Source organism: Lygodium microphyllum, chromosome 25 (assembly GCF_053477565.2).
Source record: "Lygodium microphyllum isolate KBCC chromosome 25, Lygodium_microphyllum_v1.1.10, whole genome shotgun sequence".
Classification (NCBI taxonomy): domain Eukaryota; kingdom Viridiplantae; phylum Streptophyta; class Polypodiopsida; order Schizaeales; family Lygodiaceae; genus Lygodium; species Lygodium microphyllum.
Window position 1 is genome coordinate 22,266,460 of NC_141159.1, and position 25,593 is coordinate 22,292,052.

General features: G+C 34.9%; 1 protein-coding gene across 1 annotated transcript in view; it reads right to left on the minus strand.

Moving 5' to 3' along the window:
• The window catches only part of LOC148013970 (MADS-box protein SOC1-like), an 86,344-nt gene extending 61,109 nt beyond the window's left edge, over positions 1 to 25,235 (minus strand). The window contains exons 1-3 of the mRNA XM_087667216.1: positions 25,122 to 25,235; positions 24,384 to 24,992; positions 3,374 to 3,452 (exon numbers count right to left, since the gene is read on the minus strand). Of these exons, the coding sequence (XP_087523342.1) occupies positions 3,374 to 3,452; positions 24,384 to 24,811 (507 nt within the window). The 5' untranslated portion in view covers positions 24,812 to 24,992; positions 25,122 to 25,235. The remainder of the gene's footprint in view (positions 1 to 3,373; positions 3,453 to 24,383; positions 24,993 to 25,121) is intronic.
• Between the last annotated feature and the right edge of the window lie 358 nt (positions 25,236 to 25,593).

Consider the following 25,593-nt stretch of genomic DNA (forward strand, 5'->3'; position numbering starts at 1 on the left):
GGATCTATAAGACCAAGAACCTTGCAAATGGTTCCTTGGATGAGCACAAAGCTAGAGTCAAAGCCAAGGGTTTTTCGCAAAGAACTGATTTAGACTATTTTGAAAACTTTTCATCTACAACTCAAATGGCGACGGATGATTTTCTATGTCAAGAGGTGCTTAAAAATAGCCAAAAATTTCAAATTTCAAGGGAAAAATAGACTTCGTCGAAGGCGACGGTTGCAATCAGTACGATTTTAAGCGGCAAGGCCTAAAAGTACTTAAAAGATCCATTGGATGACAGTTTGTGAATTTTCATAAATTTTTGGCAAGCCAAACGAGACCCTAGGAGATGCCCGATAGTGCGGGACTTCAAGACGAACTGCCATAATTTTTCAAACTTCAAATTGGATATCGAACGCGAAAGAGAGAGTGCCCGGGAGGCCAAGGGCCAAAGAAAGTGAGAATGGACTTTAAAAGTCCCAAAGCTTATACCTTTTAGAGGCTCCCTTTGGGACCCCCAACAAAAAACGAAATCGTATGTGTGTTGGGGGGGGGGGGGGGGGGGGGGGGGGGGGGGGGGGTGTTTTTTTTGGGCGTGAGCAGAGAAGAAGGCACCATTATCCTATTTGATGGAGAGGGGGGCTATGGGACCTGCAAACAACCCCCCCAACTGATTTTATGGCCGATCTTCACTCTATCTTCTCTCCTTATTGCTTGTCTTCGCGCGTGGAATGACTGCCCGGTTATGGAGATGCAGATTCAGTCTTTCTCTCTCCTGCATAGAGGCATTTCATGTGGCAAGAATTAAGAAGAGAATCGGGAGATGGATGCTTGTTTGAAAGGCATCGGATTGTTCCAAGAGACTGAGGAGGCTCAAGACTGAAGATCTATGTTGAAATCCATAACTGGTTGGTTGATACACAGTCCCAATTAAATATTCAAAAAACCTGAAACACGCAAAAAAGCGGTATGCTTTATTTTATGAAAGAATTTTGCTTGTTTTTTATCATTCATGGTCTAAATGGCGTGCACATGGGCTGAAATTTTATTTGAATGTTCCTTGCATTATGTTTGAGGACTGCAATCACTGTTATGCAGAACCCGTATTGATTTACAGCAATTATAGATTTTCAAAACCCGAAAAAACACTAATTTTGATGAAAATTGATAGTTTCTTTGGTTTTGAGTGGGAAAAAATGAGTGGACATGGGATAAAATAAGAAAAAATGTTGAGTTTCAGTTTCAATGATCAATCATAAAACAAAAACTAAAGAATACTTATTTTCTATTATAAATAAATAAAAATAGAGAAAAATTAAAAAAATGGATTTTTTGCGTTTGAAAAAAATGAAAAAATGAGATCTATGTATGTGAATGTCTGACAAGAGTGAAACATGAGATTAAGCCTCAGTTTGGCCCTTGTACTTTGTGTTAAAGTGTGTATTTATTGCTTTTATATACAAAAAAAAACATAAAAGAACCTCTACACCTATGCAACTCAATGAAATTTAAATGGTAAGGGGGAGAATGATGTTATACAATAGTTTAAACGCTGAAATAATACAAAGTTTGATTGTTCTTTTTATGCATAACATTTAGGATGCGGTTTATTTGGAAATAATATCTAGCAAAACGAGGTTCGCCTTGGTGCTAGGTTTCTACAACGAAGCATTGCAAAATAGCGAAAATTCATTAAAAGGACTGTTTTTGCATGATACATAGACTGATTCAAACCATAATTGTTTGTGCACAATAAGGCATCCACCATTGCATGAATCATACACATGGTATCTTTCCAAGCATGCATAGCAATTGGTTGAGTTATAAATGACCCACATTGGAGAGAGTAAGGCACACAAGTTGTAGGTCTAGACGGTGGCTCTTCCTCTGAGGAGTCTGAGAAGGTTAAGGGTTGGACTATAAACATGATACAAACGCAAAATGTACATACAATGGCAATGCAATGTGTCCTATAGACGCTCCTAACCGCGAGGCCGTGGAATTTTCTTGTGCATGTTAGAGGTCCGCCGGCTAGTACTATAGCCAGTGCCCGCCCATTTTAGATCCCATCAAATGGCTAGTATTTGAGCTATGTTGGCTCTTGCAACCCACCACTGCTGGCTTGTTTAGTGAATGGACATAAAGTCTGCCTTTTTGAATAATGTGCTTGAGGAGGAGATTTATGTTTCACAACCTCGAAATTTTCTAGTGTAAGGAAAGGAGAACCATGTCTACAGATTGCGGAAGGTCCTCTATAGCCTAAAGTAGACTCCTTGTGGTTGGTACGAAAGGATCGATTGATTCTTTGTAAATAGTGGCTTCCATCAATCAACTCATGATCGCAACCTACACGTCAAGGTTGAGAGTTACAAGTGTGTTTTGCTCATCTTGTATGTGGATGATCTTATTATTACAAGGAGCTATACTCATGAGGTTGATCGTACTTGTGAGATTTTGAGATATGAGTTTAGCAATCATAAAGACTCCCGCTTGCCGCCATTGGAGAGCGACCTTGTGCTACTTTGTTATTTAGAGGGGACCCAATCCTATGGGATGATGTATGGAGACAGGATTACTCTCTCTAGTTACAGTGATTCCAACTAGGCAAGTGATGTCATCGTCATCTAGGATTTTTTTCTAGAGCCTCCCTACTTTTTCTAGCATTTTTCAGAGAGTGACCAATATTTATTGCTAGTCGACTAGCATTTATGGCTCCTACAGGTGCAAGTCAACCGAATTTTTGATCTTTTGACTATATTTATAACCATGACACCCTAAACTTTTAATAGACACACACTCTTCAATTTTCAGTCAGGTACACACTCTGACACTCGGATCCTCTGTGCTTGGTGTTGCCATCATTATGAGCCTAATCTCATGCCCTCACTAACACTTTGGGCTATGTGCATGGATTAATCAATCCTTGCATGTTGCACACTTTCATAGATATATCATCTTATGATAATCCTTCTTCTAGATATAGATTTTGGTCAATAATCTCTTCATTAGACTTTGGTCAAAGCATGCTTTTTGCTTATACAATTCCATTTTTCTATAGAAGAGGTCCCGATGATGCATCAAAACCGTTATTCCATATTATAATTTATCTTTGAGATCAATTCTCTTTTTAAAATCTAGATGAATGAAGGGTTGAACACACTTTATAGGGCCTAAAATTCTTAATTTTCAACCCAAATGCATCCACATAAAGGCATATGCACACACACACACACATTTTGTAACAAATTACCAACTTTTTCTCATAATTTGTTTTTGTAACAAATGTTATTTATGGTAGCTTAAGAAACCCTCATTTATAACTTATTATCTCAATTTATCTTGATAAATAAACTTGATCAAACTTTTCACCACCAATCTCATGAATGTGTACCTCCAAAGAGTTTGATAAATCAATTTGATCCACATTTTTAGCAGTGCACCTTTTGTATTTCATCAATATTTTTGCCATCCTAGTGAGAGTATGCATTTGTATTAGCTCTCTCTCTCTCTCTCTCTCTCTCTCTCTCTCTCTCTCTCTCTCTTGTGGATCACAAACATATAAGAGAAGGAGAAAAACATTTTGAATATATAAGGTCTCAAAAGCCTAATAAAAGCACAAGTTAGGTCTTTATGTTTTCTTCTTCATAAAAACAAAAGTTCCACATGAATATGCCGTTGAGAAGGTCATTATTTACATTTACATAATTGTGGCTAAAGTATAGCATCTCAAGTTTAGAAATTTCCTTTTTTTTTAGAAGGAAAAAATGGAGGGATCTTCCATTTTATTAATAACGATTACATCTGGATTAAAAGCCCCAATAGTTACTACCCTTCTAGTATAGAAGCTCTTGGGAAAATATCCTATTGTAGAATAATAAACCTCCAACATTGGGACAATAAGTGTCTCCTTTGAACATCATTTTTTGACAAAACAACATTTACATGATGCACAACCCTTGCAACAATATATCTAATTAAAAGCTTTAAGATTTCACATGCCTACAATTTCAATGGCAATGGGAACAAAGACATAAATATATTCTATTTAATCTTAATACTCTCTAAGAAATGTGAAGATAGTTCTTCCATAACATGATGATTTATGCACATATTATCAATTTGTTCATAGAATTCAAACACCCTCTTAATGTTTTCATAAACTTCAAACACTCTTCAGTATGCACAATTTTCACACTAAAGTCAGGACTATCAAAATTGTGAGATAAAACAATCGAGAAATACAAGGATATTATAATGCTCTAAGCCATTAAGAGAATCTCAAAAACTCATCCACCAATTTAAATTCCACATTAAACACCTAAAAACACATCTATGAATTCTCACCCTTCATGAACACTCAATACATAAACTAAGTGCTTTAAGATTATGCAATGCTTTGAGCTCTTGTCAAAATTAGGACCAAGAAATATATCTTATTTTAGTGAGTCTCTTGATATAAGATTTAAGATAATGAAGGTATATCATGAGTTCTCTTCCCTCTACTCTAGATTAGAAAATAATATGAGGAGCTTGTCTCTCTAATCTTATTGTATTTCTCTAATTATCAATAGTTTCTTCATTAGATAGGTTATCCATGCCATTATTTTGTTGGCACTTTTAAGTCGCACAAGAATTGATAGATCCAACTTTGCATGGTCACCTCCATGGCTCAGTCCATCCACTCATTTTGATCATGCATTCCTTTCTCAATTCTTTGCAAAAACTTTCACCTGTTATGATTTCTCTTAATTATACTCTCTTATAATTAAGAATCCATTTTGGAATCTTTGACTAAGAACATGTAGTTTGTGCTTCATGGATCCAAAAATCATAGATTTCTCTTTCTCTATGTGTAGGTTGCCCCTTGTGAAATTTCTTAATTGCATAGGTCATCCATGCCATTATATCATCACCAATTGTAAGTCGCACAAGCATTGCTAGATCTACCTCTACACATGGTCACCTCCATGGCTCAATCAAATGGGTGGCAAACCTCAATGATGTGGCATACTTTTGTGGTCGTGTGTAGAAACTTTGTGGTCTTGTCATGAGAGTCAAGATGAGTCCAATAGATTACAAGACACTTCTTGTGAGTTGGCATAATTTTAATCTCATTTTTGGCCCCTTCAACATGCATCAAAAAGGGAAAAAAGTAAGATTCATTTTCAAATAATTCTTATATACACACATGCTCATTTTGAACTTGCTAAGAAAGGAAAAAAGAGATTTAATCTATGAGGAGTTATTTTATATCTTAGTTTTTTCCATTGCAATCTTGATCAAACAACAAGGCCCCTAGCATTAATTGGTGGCTACCTTTACTTGAGTAATTTGCAACTACTACTTCTAGTTCTCCCTATTATTGGGTGATTTAAGAATGTATTACTCTTAGTAGCAAACAACAGTGTTATATAGCACTAAAGCATACATTGTATGTAGTATCACTCTTTCTTTTAGTTAAGTTATTGAGTGATTATATTCACTAAATGATTTAATGTTCTAATATTTTGAGTTTATATGATATTTTCTCATGATAACAAGAAACAAAGCTAAGGACATGACATTAGAAAGAGTCCAATGTTTCCATAAGAATAAATGTTCTTTATTCCATGATATGTTTATTTATAGATATTCACTAAATGATTTAATGTTCTAATCTTTTGAGTTTAGATTATATTTTCTCATGATAACAAGAAAGGAAGATACAAACATGATACTAGAAAGAGTCCAATGTTTCCATAAGAATAAATGTTCCCTATTCCTTGGTATGTGTATTTATAGATATTCATTTATGATTGGATAAATAATAGAAATTGGAGCTACCATCTCCCTATTTGTGTACATAGTAATGTGATTCTCAACTTAATGATCAAATTTTTTGTTGTGCCAACCTTGTATTGCTTTTAGCCCAATGCTAGGTTTTATACTTTTTTGACATTGAGTGATGAACATAATTTGTGTGCATCACAACTTGTAATACTTTAAGCCTAGATTCTTACAAATATTAGCTTAATATTAACTACACAAATAATGAAAAGAAAATTATATTATTTGTCCATTTATGATTGTTACCACATATTGTATTTGTGGTTTTCTTCACAAAAAATATCACTTAATGAACTAGAACTTGAATGATGACAAATAAACAAGAGATATATAGAGATGAGTGCATCAAAAGATGGGTATCTTCTTTTCCCATGCCAAGTGAGGATGTTCCTCACCAAGGGTCAATAGTCACATGTGAGTGTTGACTCATGAAACAAATGTACACTAAATCAACGAGAAAGAAAAAGGTACTTTGTGTTGTCTTATCTAGAAAATATACACATTCCCTATGAGAAAAAGATAATGGATTTTCCAAACACCATCTTTTATAGTAAATCTATGTCCATTGAGCTTCACACTAATCTTGTAATTTACCGCAAAAGTGGTTGCAAGTCACTTTTCTAGCTCACGTCGTATGTCATTAGATTTAAAGAGCATGTGCACATGATACCAAAATTGGATATGATTCATGAATTCAATAATATTGATAGATAGTAGAATAAAAGGTTTGGAATAAGTTTCAAGGGGAAATTAATTTTCTAGAAAATTTGGATTTAAAAAGTGCATAAAAATTGGTCGATACAACTCTCAACAATGTTGTTTGGATCTCTTCAAAAGACTGATAGTTTCCTACATATATCAAAGAATCCTTCATGAAAATTTTCACTTAATCAAAAAATTTTGAGATGATTTTGATAAGAATCACTCCTTTTTTTTTTTGAATATGGTCTCACAATTAGACATAAAAATATACATTTTCTAGCTTGTTTTGACCCAAAAAAAGCTACTTGCTTTCCCTAAAACATTTTTTCCTTAGTCTTTCTCATTGATGAGAAATTGAATATTTTATAGAGGGTCCAAATTGCCACAAGAGTGGTTAATCTTCTACAATACTAGTGTTGTGATTGGGACTTGCATGTAAATATTGAACAATCATAAACTAGAGTGAAATATGGCTTTTAAATCCTCTAAATTTGATCAACAACATGTTTCTTTTCCTTAACTACATGCCTCTAATAGAGACTATCTATTCGTAGTAGTCAAGTCATGGCTAGGAATAATTTTCAAATACTAACATTTTAGTATTATCATCAAATTATGGAGAACTATCTATGGCTAGTGTGATAAGTGGTGTTCCCCCTTAAAGATTTTCAATAAACTAATATGTACTGAATTGGATATATCAATGAGAGGAAAAATGCCCAAGTTAAATGGACAATCATTGGTCTCACATATAATACAAAATGGCCCATAGAGTCTTAGGGCTAGTTTTATTTTTGGATGCCATAGCCTTCTAGTTCTTGTTGGCTTGAGAAGCATATCTTAGTTGAGATTATTTCATCTTATCAATGGCTAATTCTAGAATTTTGATATGGTCATCCGCTACCATATTAGCCACCCAAATATTAGTATCTACACTATTTATGGGGATATATAGGTAATTTCTTTCCATAGACTATCTCAAAAGTTGCCTTACTAATCGATTAATGTGATGTGTTATTATGGAAAAATTCTAAGATAGTTAAATGTTGATTTCAATTGTTTAGTTGATTTATGCCATAGGATCTATCTTCCAACATGCTCAAGTAAGGGTGTACTAAACTAAGTGTTCGTAAGGACATGGATGAGTAAGCGTGTGCTTGTAACCTAGACAATGACTTCAATAAAGCCACATTAGAGCTTTCTTTTGGAGGAGAGCTAAATAATATAGATTTAGATATTTTTAATTATTTATGCCATAAAGCCTTGTATACCAAAGAATCTTAATCAATTTATGTTACTAGCATACTTTGAAAATTCTTTAAATTAATGATTCAACTCTATAGTACTTTTGAGGTCATGAAGTTTCATACCTTTCAATTCTATGATCCATTATTGTAATGGCATGTCTTGATTCATGATCAAGAGTAGAAAAGAGGAAGGAGAGAGAAAAAAAGATAGCAAGAGAGCAAGAGAGAGGAGGGAGGAGAGAGGAGGAAGGAAGGAAAAATCCTACATGCTAATTTGTTTGCTTATGGTTGCTACTATGATCATGAACCAATCAATGCTAGAAAAATGGTGAGAAATAATGTTTCATGGCTGGTACACATCTAGAGTCCACATAGCAATTGATTGCAATAGTGCAATCATGAATTTCATTGTCTACATCACGTGCAATACCAAAGTTATTAGATCATAACACTTGTGTGATCACTTTTTTTAATAAATAATGGGTTGCTCATTAGATTCTTGCAACCATTGTGGAGATGGGGACATTTTCTCACCACATTGATGACACTGAGCACAATTCTCCTCTCCCCTAGATCTTCTAGGATAGAAGGCCACCATGCGGCTCCCTCAAGTTAATAACCTATCATATACACCTTCTACCATGACCTCTCATTCATACTCTCTTATGCTTACATTAAGGAAGCCAACATTGAGCCTCTCGAAGCATGGCTTTGTAATAATCCTGAGCCAATTCCAAGGTCTAATACCTACTATAATGAAGCAATAGTTCATATTTCCATATTCATAAAATTCCCAAACTAGACCCATCCAACTTTCATTAACATCTTCACTAAGCCTCACTAGGACACCCTAGATATAATCATTGGCCTAGCAATACACAAAACCTAATGGGTAGTGATCATCAATTTGCTAATCCATCATATCCACCTTCTATCATGACCTCTCCTTCATTTTCTCCTAAACTTGAATTAGGGGGACCAATATTGAGTCTATAGGAGTATAGCTTTGTAAATGAACCTACTTCTAAGCCATTTACAAGCCTGACCAACATTGAATGTATAGAAGCATGGCTTTGCAAGTTTACACACTTCTAAGTCGATTACAAGATTTGTGGCCCTCTATAATGAAGAAAGCTCTCATTTCTTCATCCTCAACTAATTCCCCAACTAGACCTAAGTGGCATCCCCATTTTCACCATGCCCGATTGGGACATGGTAGATATTATCAATCGTCCTAGTAACACACACCACCCAATAACAAGTGGTTTCTCCTCCTAGGCCAAGACTACTACACCTCATAAGCTTAGGATCCACATGACTCCTCTCCCAGCATGTTGTACTTGGTCATTAGTGATACAAGTCAACTTGTCATGAATGACAAAGGAGCTAGACTCATCACTAGGTTGCATGAGCTTCTTATCTAGGCATTCGACCATATGATCATAGAGAAATGGATAAATGAAAAATCATCCCACAAAGAATATATGATCGACTCTTGCCATGATGAGTTTTCACACTATATCTTTTTGTTGATAGATTGCGAATGAGTATGTTCAAATATGCGCTTGGAAGCATCTAGCCCATCTTGTTTATAGCCTTATTATATTTGTATAATAATGGGAATAGAAAGTCTTGGATTTAATAATTAAAACTAATTGAATAACATTGGCCCTATTTTTTGGCCCAATCATTTTGACCTAATAACCTAGTTTAGGATAAAATGGAAATGAAAAGCATCGAAAGGCATGAAAAAAAACTATAGGAGGACAAAATGACATGAAAGAAAGGTTTTTTACATTCAATACTTATATCATTTACTAGTTTTACAAGACTGAATCTATAACAATGGGGATAACAAATCTTAGGCTTACTTATTGGAACTAATGGAATAACATTCACCCTACTTTTTGGCCCTAAGATATAATGACATGAAAGATATGTTGTTTGCATTTAATACTTATATTATTTTCTAGCTTTGTAGAATTGAAGGAGATCAATTGAAGAAGAAGCTTTGCAGTAATGCTATAATAAGGATTTGTAAAGACTAAATCTATAACAATGGGAATCAGAAATCTTAGGCTTACTTATTGAAGCTAATGAAATAACATTGACCCTATTTTTTTGGCCCTAATCATTTTGATCTAAAATCTAAGTTAGGATGGATTTGACATAATAGAAAGCATCTAAAGGCTTGAAATAGATACTATAGGATACAATGAGATGGAAGAAATGCCATTTGCATTTAATACTTGTATCATTTACTATTTTTGTAGGATTGAAGGAGATCAATCAAAGGAGAACCTTTGCAATAATGCTATAATAAGACTTACTTTGTCTAAACTAAGACCTAACACCAATTGGAGATTATTAATAAGCACTACACTATATTCATGACTTTACACTAAACACAGGCTTCATCATAGCAACCAAAAACATAAAAAACAATTAGAAATGAAATATCATAAATGTGTTTCCTAAGTTTTTTTCAAGATGGAGTAAAATAAGAAACCCATGTTTTTCTATATAGGGATTTTTCATAGTTTTAACTAGGGAAAGAAGATTCAAACCTCTATGGAACCTCTTTAAAACCAAAAAAATGCCAGTTCTGCTTAAGTGATAATATATGAGAGTCAATTGACAATAATATGTTAAATATCCATAATCCATTATCAACTTATGTCAAAGCTATACTATGATCTAGAACTCAAACATTATGATTCAGAATATCACATAAAGAAATTTGAAATAAACATGTGAATAGCCCATGTACAATATGGAACGAGTCAAGTTGTGACATCATGATTCTCATTGCAAAACAAAGTAACAAAATGTCAAAATCTAGAATGAATTATAATATAGCGTAAATAACTCATAAAAGACACAATTTATACAATAATCAACTCTCAAGACAAGAACAGATACTACATTGACAAAGTCCAATAACTAAACAAAATTCCAAAAAGTAAGTCTCTCATCTGAAATCATAAGCCCTCATGAGTTACTAGTCATCATCATCATCATGTTAAACAGTACACAACAACTTTTGTCAAAAAAACCATGTTTTTGAGTCTCCATAAAAAAAAGGCATTTCTTACTTCAAGGAATGTTTTGTAAGTTTCAAACTCAAAGAAACATGTTTCTTTGTTGCTATGGGCTTCATATACCCCAGCTTGTCAATTATAACCATACCACAAGGGCTGATGCACTTAATTGTATCATTTTATGCATACCATGGCATGAATTCCACTCAAGCTCTACTCAATAAGACCTAGATGCATGTGTACAAGAGTGCATCATCCTTGAGCACACACCTTTTGACATGACACTTTGAGGAAATCTATCACTAAATAGCAATCTTGGAGGTAAATAGCAAGGAGCTATTGAGAGCATGGGGGTCGTGAAGGTCTCTAATAGTTATGAGAGGGGTTCTTCAAGTTCAAAGAATTGGTCATGAGTGCATATAAGAGTGGGGGACTAAGTGCAATGTCTTTTGATTAATGAGGGGTGAGGTTCCAAGTCTTAAAGGAAATAAGTTTAAGAAAGGAACCCTTTGTGTGTGTGTGTGTGTGTGTGTGTGTGTGTGTGTGTGTGTGTGTTATCATGAAGCACTAGCATTAGTTACGCTATGCATAATATACTTAAATGCATTCATCTCTCTTTTGTTCACATGGTATAACTTGAAGTGTAGTGCATGGACTTAGAATCTACATTACATTTGGGATCGTGATGTGATTGGACATGCATATTAAAGGCATTTGCAATATTTTTGTATTGGTATACTGAGGATGGTGAAGGAGACCATAACCTACACACTAGTCATAAGAAGCAAGGTATCCAAATTTCAATCAAAAGAGCATTGTAAGGGTGCACGATACATCAAGGGCATTGTCATGATTTTCTTATTGGTGCATAGGGGGTCATGATGGAGACCATACAATATGCACTAGTGGTAAGAAACCGGACATCCCAATTTCAATAAAAAGAGCATTGTAAGTGTCTTGAGAGTATAACTTTAAATTATCAAAGAGATGTGAGGCTTAAAGGTGAAAAAGTGTTGGGAAATATATTTATGTATTAAAGGCCCATTGCCTTACAAAATACTATGGTTAATGCTATTTTTGTCTTTATTCTAGATAGTAGCTCTCATCTAGTATATGTCTATGGGATGCAATAATGTATTTTGCTAGTATATGAGTATGTTAAAGTGAAGCTTATGTAGGTGTCTGTGTGAAACGGTTAATATGTATTATGGATCTTATAGAGATTGGTAAACATGCTGATTGATCGAATCATGAAGGATGAAAAAAAATCTTGGATTATCAGATTCTTTGTTAGGCTATGAGACAAATTAGGCAAGAGACAAATAGAAATCCATTGTTTGTTCTATGACAAGCCGTATGTGAGGCAACTCCTAATGTTGTAATGGAATCCAAACATGTGGGTGGATCAACTTATTGGATTCCCATTGAAGTCATACCTGTAGAAGGAAAATATTTCGCTATTAGATAGTTATTGGTTGCGTGTTGAAAACCTTCACGTTGAAGTATGGCTTTAAGATTGAGTGATAAGTCAATGGATGCTGCTGGAAATTGTGATAGGGCAATACGAAAGAGGGAAGAAATTCATAGAATGGCAAAAGCTAATCAAGCTTCTGCTCATTTTCCTTAGTCTTAGGTTTGTTTCAATCCACAAAGAAAAAGGTCGTGGATTGAAACCTTTCGTTCGTTGTGTAGTGGCATGTATTAGAAATCGAAATATGCTAGAAACTTCTAGTAAAGAATCAAACGACAAAGAAGACACGCATTGGAATCCTAAAAGAAGATTGATAACAATTGATTATACCTTGAAAGTCTCTTCCTTGAATGCCTTTTCCTTATCAAAGGGAAAGACTAACGCACAATTGAGAAACTCATCTAAGAAATATTGATACGAGATCGATCATGGAACCAAAAAAACAAAGGGAAAGAGACTAATGCACAATTGAGAAACTCATCTGAGAAATATTGATACGAGATCGATCATGGAACCAAAAAAAATTGCGGCATATATTAAGAGATCTACATGCTCCAAGAAATTGTCACAATTTGGGAAACTTTTTCTAGTTGCAAACGGAGAACAACACATTCATGCTTTATCCAAATATATTGAGCTTCAACTTTGACCCAAGGAGATTCGACCGAGAAGAAAATTCATTTCCTCTCACTCATTCCTTTTGCATCACTCGCAATCTTTTGATTCTCTTTGAGAAATTCCACTTCATGAAAAGAATCCCACCATGGAAAAAATATTGTAGTCCCATTTGTAATATTAGAATATTGGTTTCTATAGGGGTTGGGAATCCATATTTGTTTGGTTTTCAATGGATAATCTACATTTCTCTTCCCAATGGGATATAGAAGAGAACTCCGTTACTCTTTCTTACCAAAAATGAATACGTGATGCATAACAAGGATGAGAAGCAAAGGCATTCAAAATAACAATAGACCTTCCCTTCTTTTTCTATAGGTTAAAGAATCAAGATTAGTTGACACAAATAGAATTTCATGATATAGTATAAGTTGACAAGCACACTCACCTAGGAAATCACTCATTGTTTTGAAAACCAAAAATTATCATGATCACAACTTTAGAAAGACGCAAAAGTGCAAGCCTATGGGGTCACTTCTATGACTTGATCAACAACACTAAAAACCATCTTTACATTGGATGGCTCGGTGTCTTAATGATTCCTACCCGACTAACCACAACATCTATATTCATCATTGCTTTCATTACGGAGCCTTAGGGATAGGAGGATGAATATGTACTATGCATCTATCATGTGAAGAGCAAAAAGTCCGTTTAATACTTAACTCTATCGTTAGGCAAGTTACATGACAGAATGAAGCATAGGGAGAAGTTGTCGCAAAGAAGCATTAACTCTAGTATATTGTAAAGAGTGTAATGTGAGCATCTAGCTGTAACTATTAATCATAAACTTTGTAGCAACACCATTCACAAACCAATTGAGAGAGAGAAGGAAGATCAAGTGCTATAAGATGGTGTATAGAGCATAAGAGTAGGCTTGAAAGACACTACTTTTACTAGGCAACAATAAAGGGTGACTCACATAGTATCATAAGAGGTGGTATTCTTACAAAACTGAGATATTTCAAAAATCTATGTAGAGCAACTATCATACTTATATAAATTGGGCAAGAAGCACTGTTACAAGTAGGGTAGGTTGACCAAGCAAAAATATTTCAAGCACATTTCTACATGCAATGGGGTAACAGATAGAGAGATGTGTAAAGGTAGCAATAAAGTTTGACTTTAAGCATGGGTACCATCTCCTACACGAAATTTAGCATGCTCCGTAAGCAAAAATTCAATTATAAAACATATATTCCTACAAAAATACCAACAAAGACATAGGTGATCTCTTCCACTCAAATTAATTTGGATCTTTTGTTTACTAATTGTCATTGACTACAAGATGAGCCAAAGGCACTAGCTATTGAAAAAACACTATCCAATATGCTAGAGCAATCCACATAGGTTCCTTAAGCACAAGAGATGAGAATCCATCAACATGATAGATAGGTGATGACAGATGTAGATGTTAAATGTACTAGCTATTATCCTTTCTAACTTGATCAATATCTCTTGCTTTTGGAAGGATGTCTTGCATAAGATGTATGTTCTACCTCACAATACCTATCATGGTTTAATACTCATAGGCCCTAAGAATGTTGATGCTATGCTAAATACTTTGAAGGCCCCTTAAAGAGAACTAGTAAGGATCCTTTATATGCATATACGTATCAATAACATCTTCAAATTTTAGAAAACATTTATACAACAAAATACCTTGATGTAGCTAGGATTTTTTTTTGAAAGCTTTAAGTTTTGATGGTTTTGTTGATGCTATGTTGAGGCCACCTCTTATTTAGGTGGATAATGTTATCTCATTTCAAAATTTGAAAGGATGTATTTTTTTAATCCTTTTCTTTAAAAGGATAGAGCAATTGATGCAATAAATAGCGAGAGTGGATGCTATCTATTTGTAAGAGAACTTCCCATACATAAGACAATATATAAGGGACTTTTGCATAAGAAACAATTTCTATCACAATTAGATGATGTAACATGGTGCTCACATTTATTAAAAAATATTGTATCTTTGATTAAGAGGTTCTATGGATGATTGTTTGATATGAGTTTGGAGCTTTGTAGAAGTTTTAAGTCATTATAGCGATGCACTTTCTTTTCATAAAAACCTAGATAGAAAGAAATGGAGGACACCATATAAAACATTAAGGAATGCCTATCTACAAAGTATATTGAGAGAGAGACAAACAAAGGGACACAGAGAGAAACTAAGGTAATCTTAGAAGGCATTTTGACCTTCTTGACTACAAATAAATTAAGGACACGGGGATGCAAAAGTTAGTATATTTGAGTTATAGTCCTAGAGGGACATCAAAGTGAACAAGCTCTTTGTGGCAATGTCTTATATCCACCTAAGGTCCTTATTCTTCACTTATCCTTAGGTGGCCTGCTAGGGTGAAGTGCCTCTATTAGTAAAGTCCACAACAATTTTCTGGTGTCCTTGCTAGAAAGTCCACCACAACCTCTAGAATGACATGAAGGAAAATCCCAAGTGGAGCTAACAAATCCAAGCGATATGCAAGCAAGTTATAACAAGCACGATATTGCATCTTAGGAGCTACAAGCAAGCTTCTTTTGAGAAAGAATTTATAAGTTTTATAATTTAATTTTCTTAAACACAGTATTAGTGAGTTTGGGAATCTCCCAATTCCCATTTTTTGAATACTAAAAAGGTGACACCCGAATAACATGCCCATAAGTTTCTCAAAACTATATGATGTGATCCATCATTGGAAAGTGCTTGAAAAATAGAATCTATTGAGCTATAGAGCGCTCGATTTGGAGTTATAATGTTCAAGTTATGACAAATCCGAAGATTTGACCACATATCCCAATCTTATGGGAAATTCCCATATTCCCCAATATGGTGTTTTTATATTTTGGGTTTGGATTTTACGTCATTTAAATACTTTATCCGTTTCATCTAACATTCATTGTGTTTATGTTTTTCTAGCATGGCTATTTTGATCATTTAATGGCTGGTGTGGAGAAAGATTATACACTACACCATGGGATTATGTGGCTTTCATTCAAGGGTTCAAGGGTCCTTATAATCTATGTTTATTCCTTGTGGTAACACTGAGTTAAGGAGGAATTACATTCCAATATATACTCTTATTTGGAATGTCATCATTTTCTATTATTTATTTATTTATTCCTATCATTTACTTGGCCATGGTGGAAAAAGAGCATGTGGTACACCATGGGGTTATACAGCTTGTAAAGAGGCTATAAATGGGAGAAGGTAGTCCATATAGTAAAAATGCACACTTGCTTACACACTTCTTCTTTGGAATAGGTGAGAGTACACATATATGTACAATAAAGGTGTGGATATGGTAGGTTCTCTTAGTGAAGTATCCTCCACATATTCTAGATTCATTTTATCTAGTTCTCCTAAATATCTAGATATTGTCTTCCTAGATATTCTCTAAGTACATGTTCCAATGAGCACATCCTAATATTCTAACATTCCTCCTCTCTAAAAAAGTTTAACAATATCTTCTAACATTCTTCCTCCCTTCTCAAAATAAAATAGGATTTTCTTTTGAAGTACAAAGATTTTCTGCCAATCATTTTGGCTACGAGAGACATAAGATTATAATGATGACTATAGCATAAGACCTTGTCCTTGTTATTATAGAAGATATACTTCAATCTTTGCTTGCAATGATTTAAGGGATGTAAGTTGACGATGAAGATCTTTGGGCTTTGGTTGATGGATACCTTGATGAAGAGCTGATCACCATAGTTTGCTTCATGATAGACCTCAAGAATTGGGCATAACATCTTCAAAGTAGTTTGTACCAATGTGCTCATGCATTTCTTTGTACTTTATCCATTCATTTCCCCTCCTTCGGAAGGCCAAGATAGTTGGCCGATTTGAGAAATATACAATTTGTAGATGACGATTTGGTTAAGCTAAGAGGTAGACCATTTCATGATGATACTGAGAGAAAATTGAAAGAGAGAGTACTTGTGATTGTTGATGAGGTTGTTGCAATGTAAGATAGACTAATGATTGAGATTTGAGTATACGATTAGAGAAATATGATTGTAGGAGGATGGTAACTATGTTGATGATTGGATAGGGTGGGATAAATAGAAATGATGATTTGATGAAAACATAGTGTGGATGAAATGTGATGGTAGGATAACATCTTGTGTAGGGATTCAGGATTGCACATTGAGTAGTAGTGATGTGATAATGTGATAGTCAAGGAGATAGGATTTTGATATGAATGTGGAAACATTGTGAGAATCCTTAATGTGTAGGAGGAAGCCAAGAGTATGTGTGATTGCATTTGGCCAAAAGATTGTGGCACATAGTTAAAGTGGAGTGTGTATGTGACTATACGAATACAAGGATATTAACCCCATACAGAGAGTGTGAGATAAGGACTAGGATGTGATCTTGAGATTGAAGTAGAGATTAGATAAAGACTAGATGTTGAGTGACAAATGTAAAGAAATAGGATAGAACATAGAGATGTAAGAGAAGCAGAAGCAATGTACCTGATGAGGGACTGACCTTGAAGGTTGATAGAAATATCCAACAAGAGTTTATGAGGAATAGTAGGCATATCCACATTGGTAACTGACAGAGTGACAGGTTTTGCCATCTTCTTGCCACCAAAGTACCATCCAAAAGTGTTGAAGAATACAATTCAATAGAGAGGCCATGGACAATGCCTTCTTGGGCCTCAAGATGGAAGGTACAAAGGGCATCCCCTTCTTCAATTGTTGTTCTAATCGAGGTAGAGTCCTCTATTTCAAGATATAAGAGGAGAGACTCCTAGGATTAACAAATATTGTAGTATTGAGAGTGACTAGGAGAGCTAGAACATGTTAGGATGGATGAGTCGAAAGCATGAGAACACAAAATGGAAGATTCATTATAGAGAGATGGATGTGAGGGGCCTTCATGGGATATAGAATTGGGATTTTCCATCAATGAATTTTCTATGTCTTCCACTAGTTGACAAGAGAGAGTGAACATTGGACTTAATGAGGATGCAAGCATGGAATATATGTGTTGCATGATGTGATACAAATATCTTGTAATAAAGACTCTAGATAAGGGAGAACATTCAAAGTTTAATGAAAGAAGAGAGAGTACGCATGAGAGCTATCAGATGAGACACATCAATACAATTGGTAGGAATTGAGATAGTGGGATGATTTATGGATATTCTGATAGCTCATGATTTTAATCTTCTCTTCGTCCCGTGCTCTTTTGGTTGAGGAAGTGTGTCATATGTTGACTTCATGTTGCACTCTTTTGAGAGTTCTTCTTGAGATCAGTTTCTTCAATATATAACCTTACTTTAAGTTCTCTCACACAATTTAGTGTGAGCTAGATAAAAAAGCGACTTAGAACGAATGAGACTAAAGTCTCAATGTGAATGGGGGGCAATGTTCTATAAAGGTTATTAACCTTAAAAAAAGCTATAAGCTCAAAGGCTTATAACTGCACCGTTTTGATTGCAATGAAGATTTTGGCTAACCAATAGGTCAATCAATAGTGTCGAATGATCCATTACTTTTGAGGATTATGCTGATGATCAAGTGATAAGCTCATGTGGATTGCACTATCGTTTCTGCTCGCTAAACTAGAGTATGCGGTGAAGTACGCTAGATGAGAACACTAAATCTACTACGCGTGATGCTTCAACTACCACCTTGGATAATGACGTGGAGATTGCAAGCTGAGCTAAAGCTCTCATATAGGTTGCGCTACTTCAAAACTCGCATAGAGATGTCAACGATTGCATGAGACAATGAGATGGAGAATGAACCACACACTTGTATTGCTCGCTTACACTCTTCTGCTTTGGAATAAGTGAGAGTACACATATATATACAATAAAGGTGTGGATATGATAGGTTCTCTTAGTGACGTATCCTCCACATGTTCTAGACCCATCTTATCTAGTTCTCCTAAATATCTAGATATTGTCTTCCTAGATATTCTCTGAGTACATGTTCATATAATTACATCCTAATATTCTAACAGCCCATTATTATAACAATCTTGCATTGTAAAATTCATTCAAGATTCCTTATAATCTATATTTATTCTGGATGGAATTGCACAAGGATAAGATGTGATTAGAGGATCTCATGATTATCCACTATATAGATATTTATTATTTCTATATTTGTCTACTATAAATATTTAGTTCTATTACTAATAGATTGTTTATGTAGACATTTAATTATGTCATTTACACTTGTGTCATTTTGATTTGTACATACTCAATTTTTGTTCAGGTATCATTGTATTTTGTTCATAATCAAGTACTTTGTAGAATCTTTGATTTGTTAATATACCCAAGAGTTTCATTGATATTTTTAATAATTTTAATTTTATTAGTACTTGAGATTTTATACAAGTTTGAACAATAAAGCATATCTAACACGATAACAAATATAAACATTTCTTTTTGCACTCATCCTACACACATCATCATAATATCTTTGCACTCATGAAAATAAACATCAAAATACTTAGAAGTCAACAAAATCTCTGTTGCTATCTACATGTTATAACTACTATTTCAACAAGTTTTTTAACACATTTTCTAATATATCCTTACCATTGATCATTCTAACAAATATACTCATGGTAGAATTTGAGATATCTTTTCATGTATATGTTGGTGTATGATTCATAAGACTCTATGTAAACCTACACATAATATATGTGGTTGTGGTGTATAAGGCCACGCAATATGCATGAATGTCATATATACCCATGATGTATTTGACCAAACAACATATCTACATGATATATATGCATTGAAGCACACTTTTTCATAAATTTTCTTTTTCTTGCACTCTACATTATGATATCTTCCTTTAAGAATCCTTTTAGTATTTCAACCACTCATCTTCTTGTTTTATCACAATTAAGAACCTATTGAATTTTATAACTTCTCAAGCCAACTCAATGTAGTGCATCTTGCTTCAATATCAAATTTGAATGATTCAAGAGTCATTTGTAAGGTTTATGGTTGTTTTGAATGTGATCCTATGTGGTATGCTTTATTGGTATCGTATTAAACAATTTTTGGAATGTGTAAATAGTGTTTAGAAATGGTCTTTTGGGGATTTGGATGCATAAACAATTTTTTGGTGATAACTCACTCTTATCTTAACACAATAATGTTTCCCATCTTTAAGCTTGATTTTTAGGTAAACAAAGTAAAATTTAGCCAACTTCCATTCATGCAATTCAAAGAGAATATCATAAGAAACATTTCATTCTCTCATGAGCTCACCCAAAGTCTATTTTGATTTAGAGATAGGCCTCTAAAAATAAGAAATAATATTTTTTCAACACTTTTAAAAAAACCATACATCAAGCAATATTCATTATATTCATAGATTATGCATGTACACCAAATTTGGTATAGTATGTGGATTTAAGATATACTTATTTTGGGAAATATGATTTTGGGAAAAAGCAACATGATTGTATTTATTATTTTTGGAGCCATTTCCAAATCTCTAAAGGGAAAAGTAAACTAAAGCATTCTAGTTTTCTTCTACATGATCACTAAACAAAATTGAGATTGTAAGTATGATCGAGAGTGAGATTGAGGTCTCGAGACTGAGGTCCCAAGTGAATGATTTTTGCTTGAGATTGGTTTAAGCTTTGCTTAGGAGATATATCGCAAAGCTAAAATGAGAAAAATTTTAAATGGATAGTTGATTCTAAATTTATCTCATAATAATGGGAGACATTTTTCAAAAGTTTCAATATTGTGTTTTGTAACTTCCAACTTTCAAAGGCCATGGAATGACCTACTCAATTGTAAAATACACAAACATGATCATTCAAAGCATCTTATTATATATTTTTAGAGATCCCAAATATGAATTTCACAAAAGATAACTATTCACTAAGCTTTAACTAATTAAAGTCTTTAAATTTGAATTAGTTACGACTTCTTTGCGCCATTATAACATGGCTTCAAATTGAGGTTGCTTAGATATCATAAGTTCTAAGAATAATGGTAGGAGAAAAATAAAAATGTAAGTGGCATTCCACAATTCATCCTAGTAAGACCTACTAATATTTACGAATGTAGATAGTGACATTCCATAAGTCACATTAGTTAGAACCACCAATACATTGCAAACTTCATGGATTAAGAGATGTCATTTCTATAAAGAAAAGTCAACCTTTTATGTTTTTAGCATTATTGAATATGTACAATTCAAATCTTAATGACATATTAGGAGTTCAAATTCTCTTAATACCATTCAATTTTTTTCTTAAAAGGATATTTAAATGATATGTCAAAAGATTTAACATTGGTTTTTCAAAAATAAATGTCTCTTGACTATTAACTTTTTGGTTAGTGAGAAAAACTATAGGCCAAATGTCCTTAAGTAGGTCTTGTTGTATTGATTAAAAATCCAAGATACAGTATATTATTGACACCTCAAACTCTTTTTCTCTTTTTCAATCCAGCACTATAATTTATAAGGAGAAAGAAGAGACCATATGTCTTTCTTAATTGAAAGCATGGATGAGCAAATGGTTAGTGGCACATTTCCAAAACTTCCCCAACTAATCATTGTTCATCTCTTGAATTGAGTGGAGAGACTCCCAATATAATACGTGAAGACCTATGAAATTAGTAAACTATTTTCATAGAAGAGAATGAGAGAAATAGTCCTCAACATCAAACTTTAAGGAAGTTCTATCTTCACTTGGTTTTTCAAAGAGGCATTGTTTGAAATGAAAATCTAGAAATAGAAATAGCTTAGAAACCAATCCCTTAGGATACTACGAGGCTAATTTCTAGCACAATCTCTAGTCACAAAAAAATGCATGTCTCTCTACTCTAAAAGTTGTGCTATCTGACTTGGATGCTACTTGCTTTGGCAAATGCATGCCTTTTGACTAAAGAAAGTGTTCCATCTAAGTGTGGTTTAAAACTATCAATCTCATACTATTTCATCACTCATTTCCTCGATATGCACTTGAAACACCTTAATATCATTGACATCCTTGCAATCTTGAAGGAAATATTATTTCCATCAAAGGTTTTCCTCTATCTAGGTTGTACAAGATTGATTTCCCTTACATACACTCCACTCTCCTCTCCTACCAATGTTCTTGTGATATCCATTAGCTAAGGCTACATACTGGTGGCCCACTCTCTTCATAGAATTAGAATAACTATGAAATAAGGTATAATTATAATTCAAGGGTTGGTACCTTGGAACAATCTCTCCCATGCTATTATATATATCACTTATGTTAGTCTTCTATGTTCACATCTTGCAACTTCTCAATCTCATGATGCCATCTGGATATTTCTACATCATAATAATGAAAATCTTTAGCCTTAGTATAATCTCCAATGGACACATGTCCCTACAGTCAAAAGTATTTCTACATTTCTATCCAAATGAGTATCTTATTGTCTACATAGTTTGAAGCATACCAATAATTCTTCTCACTTTATGGGTTTGCAAAAAACTCATGGCTTTCCATGTCTCTCGACATGATTCTCTTAAGCATGGGTATCAAAAATACCACTCAAGGTCCCCTCATATGATGGTTCTAGTCATCTTTGCACAAGTTATGAGTATTATTAACACTATAGGCATGATTCCCAACCCACATGGTCATGCTTATATATCACATTCCCTCTACAAGCCCTTGCATCCTCATAATCCATGTCCTACATGCCAAATATCTTAAAAGTCCTTAGGTTCTTACAAAGACTAAAAGTACATTCTAACATGTCCATGTACAGCCTTTGATTCCCCATGTGAAAAGTGTGCAACCCTTCTCATAAAAACGTGAGCATGTGTTATCAATAAAATATTCTAAGCATGTAGAAAACTTCATCCCTTTTCAATGCAAAAAACATATAAAGGAAGTGATCATTCTTGTTTATATGTTGAGGGTTACCAATAAAACCCAAGGCTCACCATAAGGCTTACTTCATATGGTTAAAGGTATTGCACACACCTTTGAGCATATTGCTTTCATATTTTCATACATATGCCTCCAAAAAAGAGTTTTGATCAATGGCAAAACTTTTCAATGGCTCCTCAAACTATGTATGCCAGGAATTGGTGCCATTAAAGTATCATTCTTGAAATTTCTTCATTTAGATGTCCATGATCCTTAGATCTTAATAACGGTCCACTCAAAAACTCTATTTGTGATGGTTATTAGCATAGAAAGAGGTGCTAAAATGTAGACTCTCAAGTATAGCTCGGTTTTCTAATGAATTCTTCCAAAACCAAAAGGAATAAACTCTTAAAAAGGCTTATTCATCTTCATCTCAAATTCTTAGCAAATGAGGGTGCAATTGGTAGGAAATCCTTTGGCAATGTTAGTGGAGGATCAATGGTCCATGGGAGAGTAACAAAAGAGCTCAAAGGGCATGGAGGAAGAGGAAAAGTTACAAAGAGGACGGCAAATCAACATCCATGGAACTCCACAACCTTCCACAAATACCACAAAATGCTCCAAAGGATAGAATATCTCCCCAAAGGGATAAAAACCTTATACACTAAATCAGCCATACCCTAAACAAGAACAACTGACTAGCTCAATAGATGCATTTTATCCTAGTATAGCTTGAATTAGATAACCAACATGAAGAAGTTAGAAGGACCCACCTAGAACCAATCTAGACTGACCCATCCAGAGTCAACTCTCATACCAACTTTGGTGAGCTAAATTTTGTATCGAATACTATTTTTGCCATTAAAACTATTATGTTTTGGTGGTCCAACAACTAACATTCCTTTGTCATTTTAGATAGGCAAGCAATAAATTGTTGAAAATAAGAAAGCAATCAAGGACATTTACGACAATGTACACATTTTACTCCTAATAATAGAGATGGTGCTTCTTGGAACAAAACATTTGTCTTATACATCATGTGATTGTTTGAAATGGGACCAATGGGAACTTGTTAATGATGATGTCGGGTGAGTAGGTAACTTTTTAATCTTATGCTGGTCAAATGGAGATATGTTAAGGTCGCAGGCTTCATACAGAGTTCAAAATGATTGTTGGATCCTGGGCATGTTTTTGGAGGTTTAGTCAACAATAACTTAGGGACCTAATGTGGGACTCACAATGCACCAAAGGCTTGGAGTAAAAAAACAACAAACATAGTTCCTAGAGGTTTGGCGAAGAACTTAGGACCTAATGTAGGACTTAGAGTGCAACAAATACAATATAGGAGCTGACGTAGGACTTAAGGTGCAGGCAAAAGAGACCGTGAGCTTGAAAAACAACAAACACATTTGCTGCCACAAGGGATGAAAGCTTAATTGAATTAGATATCGAGAAGTCTGAATAAAATGCCAAGTCTTGAGCTATGGAGCTTGCACTTAGCAAGCAACGTTCAATGTCCTACATCTTAGTGTACACTGACAAACTAGACGCTAATACAGGCAGCTGTAGGCATGCCGCTGAGCATGACGTACCTGGTGCTGCAGAACTCGTAGAGCTTGCCAGTAGGAGAGAACACTATGGCCGCCACGTGCGCATCGCAAAGGACGGAGAGCTCGTGCGCCTTCTTGAGGAGGCCCTTCCTGCGCTTACAGAAGGTGACCTGGCGACTGATAGGGTTCTGGATACGCCGGATCTGGATCTTCCCGCGGAGCGTTGCCGGCATATGAGGATCATCACCAGCTTTTGTACGTCTCTCTACGCTTTCGTCAAGCGTTTCTGGCGTAACGTCTGATTCCTTAGCCATCTCGTTGAGGTTAAGCTCGTGAAGAATATCAGTGCTGTTAGGTATGAAGCTTATGACGCCGGCATCATCCTCAATCGAAAGGCCAAACCCTAACTTCTGGCTCTTCCAAGAAACAGGTTTGCCTGCTGCTGCGCGACTAGCTGTATCCTCGTCCATTTTTGGCTGACGTTGAGATCGCTCATAAAGTGATGAAACCCTAGCTACTGGCTGATCCTCTAGATTAACAGACGCAGGAGGCTGAAGAGCTCATGATTTCTGTGCGATTGTTAAGCTTCGTTGGAGTGACTGTATGTTGCATGCAGGCGAGGTTTACCAGTCTCTCCCCGTGACCGGAGATCTTCCGTCATTTAGCTTAATGAGATGGTATCAAAATCGTCGATCGAAATTTATACATTAATGAAACGGAACTTCAAACAAAGAGAGAGAGAGAGAGAGAGAGAGAGAGAGAGAGTTGTGGGAGATGTACCCGCGGGCCGCGCTGCACGGAAAATGGCATTTTTTAAAGACATGGTAAGAGTGACACAGAGGCCGTAGAGTTGCGGAACATGTACCTCAACCAGAAGGGTAACTTTTCAAGATGCTGTAATAATTTACAAACAGGGAGTGATTAATGTGTTTAGCTAAGGTTATAGTAACTTGAAACGGGAGGTGATGAACAAGCGGATTAAGTGATCGAGTATACTTTAGCCTACTTACTTGGCTCTAGTGGGCTTGGCTGTAGACCTAGGCTAAAACTTTTATTGCACGGGGTTATGCACACACAAGAACCTGTATTTGGCTGCCTCCTTTCTTCTCAGATTCTGAGCAAGTCTATAAGGTGTACCCTTTTACCAAAAACATCCAATTCTTTGACATTTGCTTTTCAGTACGCACTACGAACTCATATATGTATATATATGTATCTCAAATAACTTTAAAAACCATATTCCTAAAAGAAA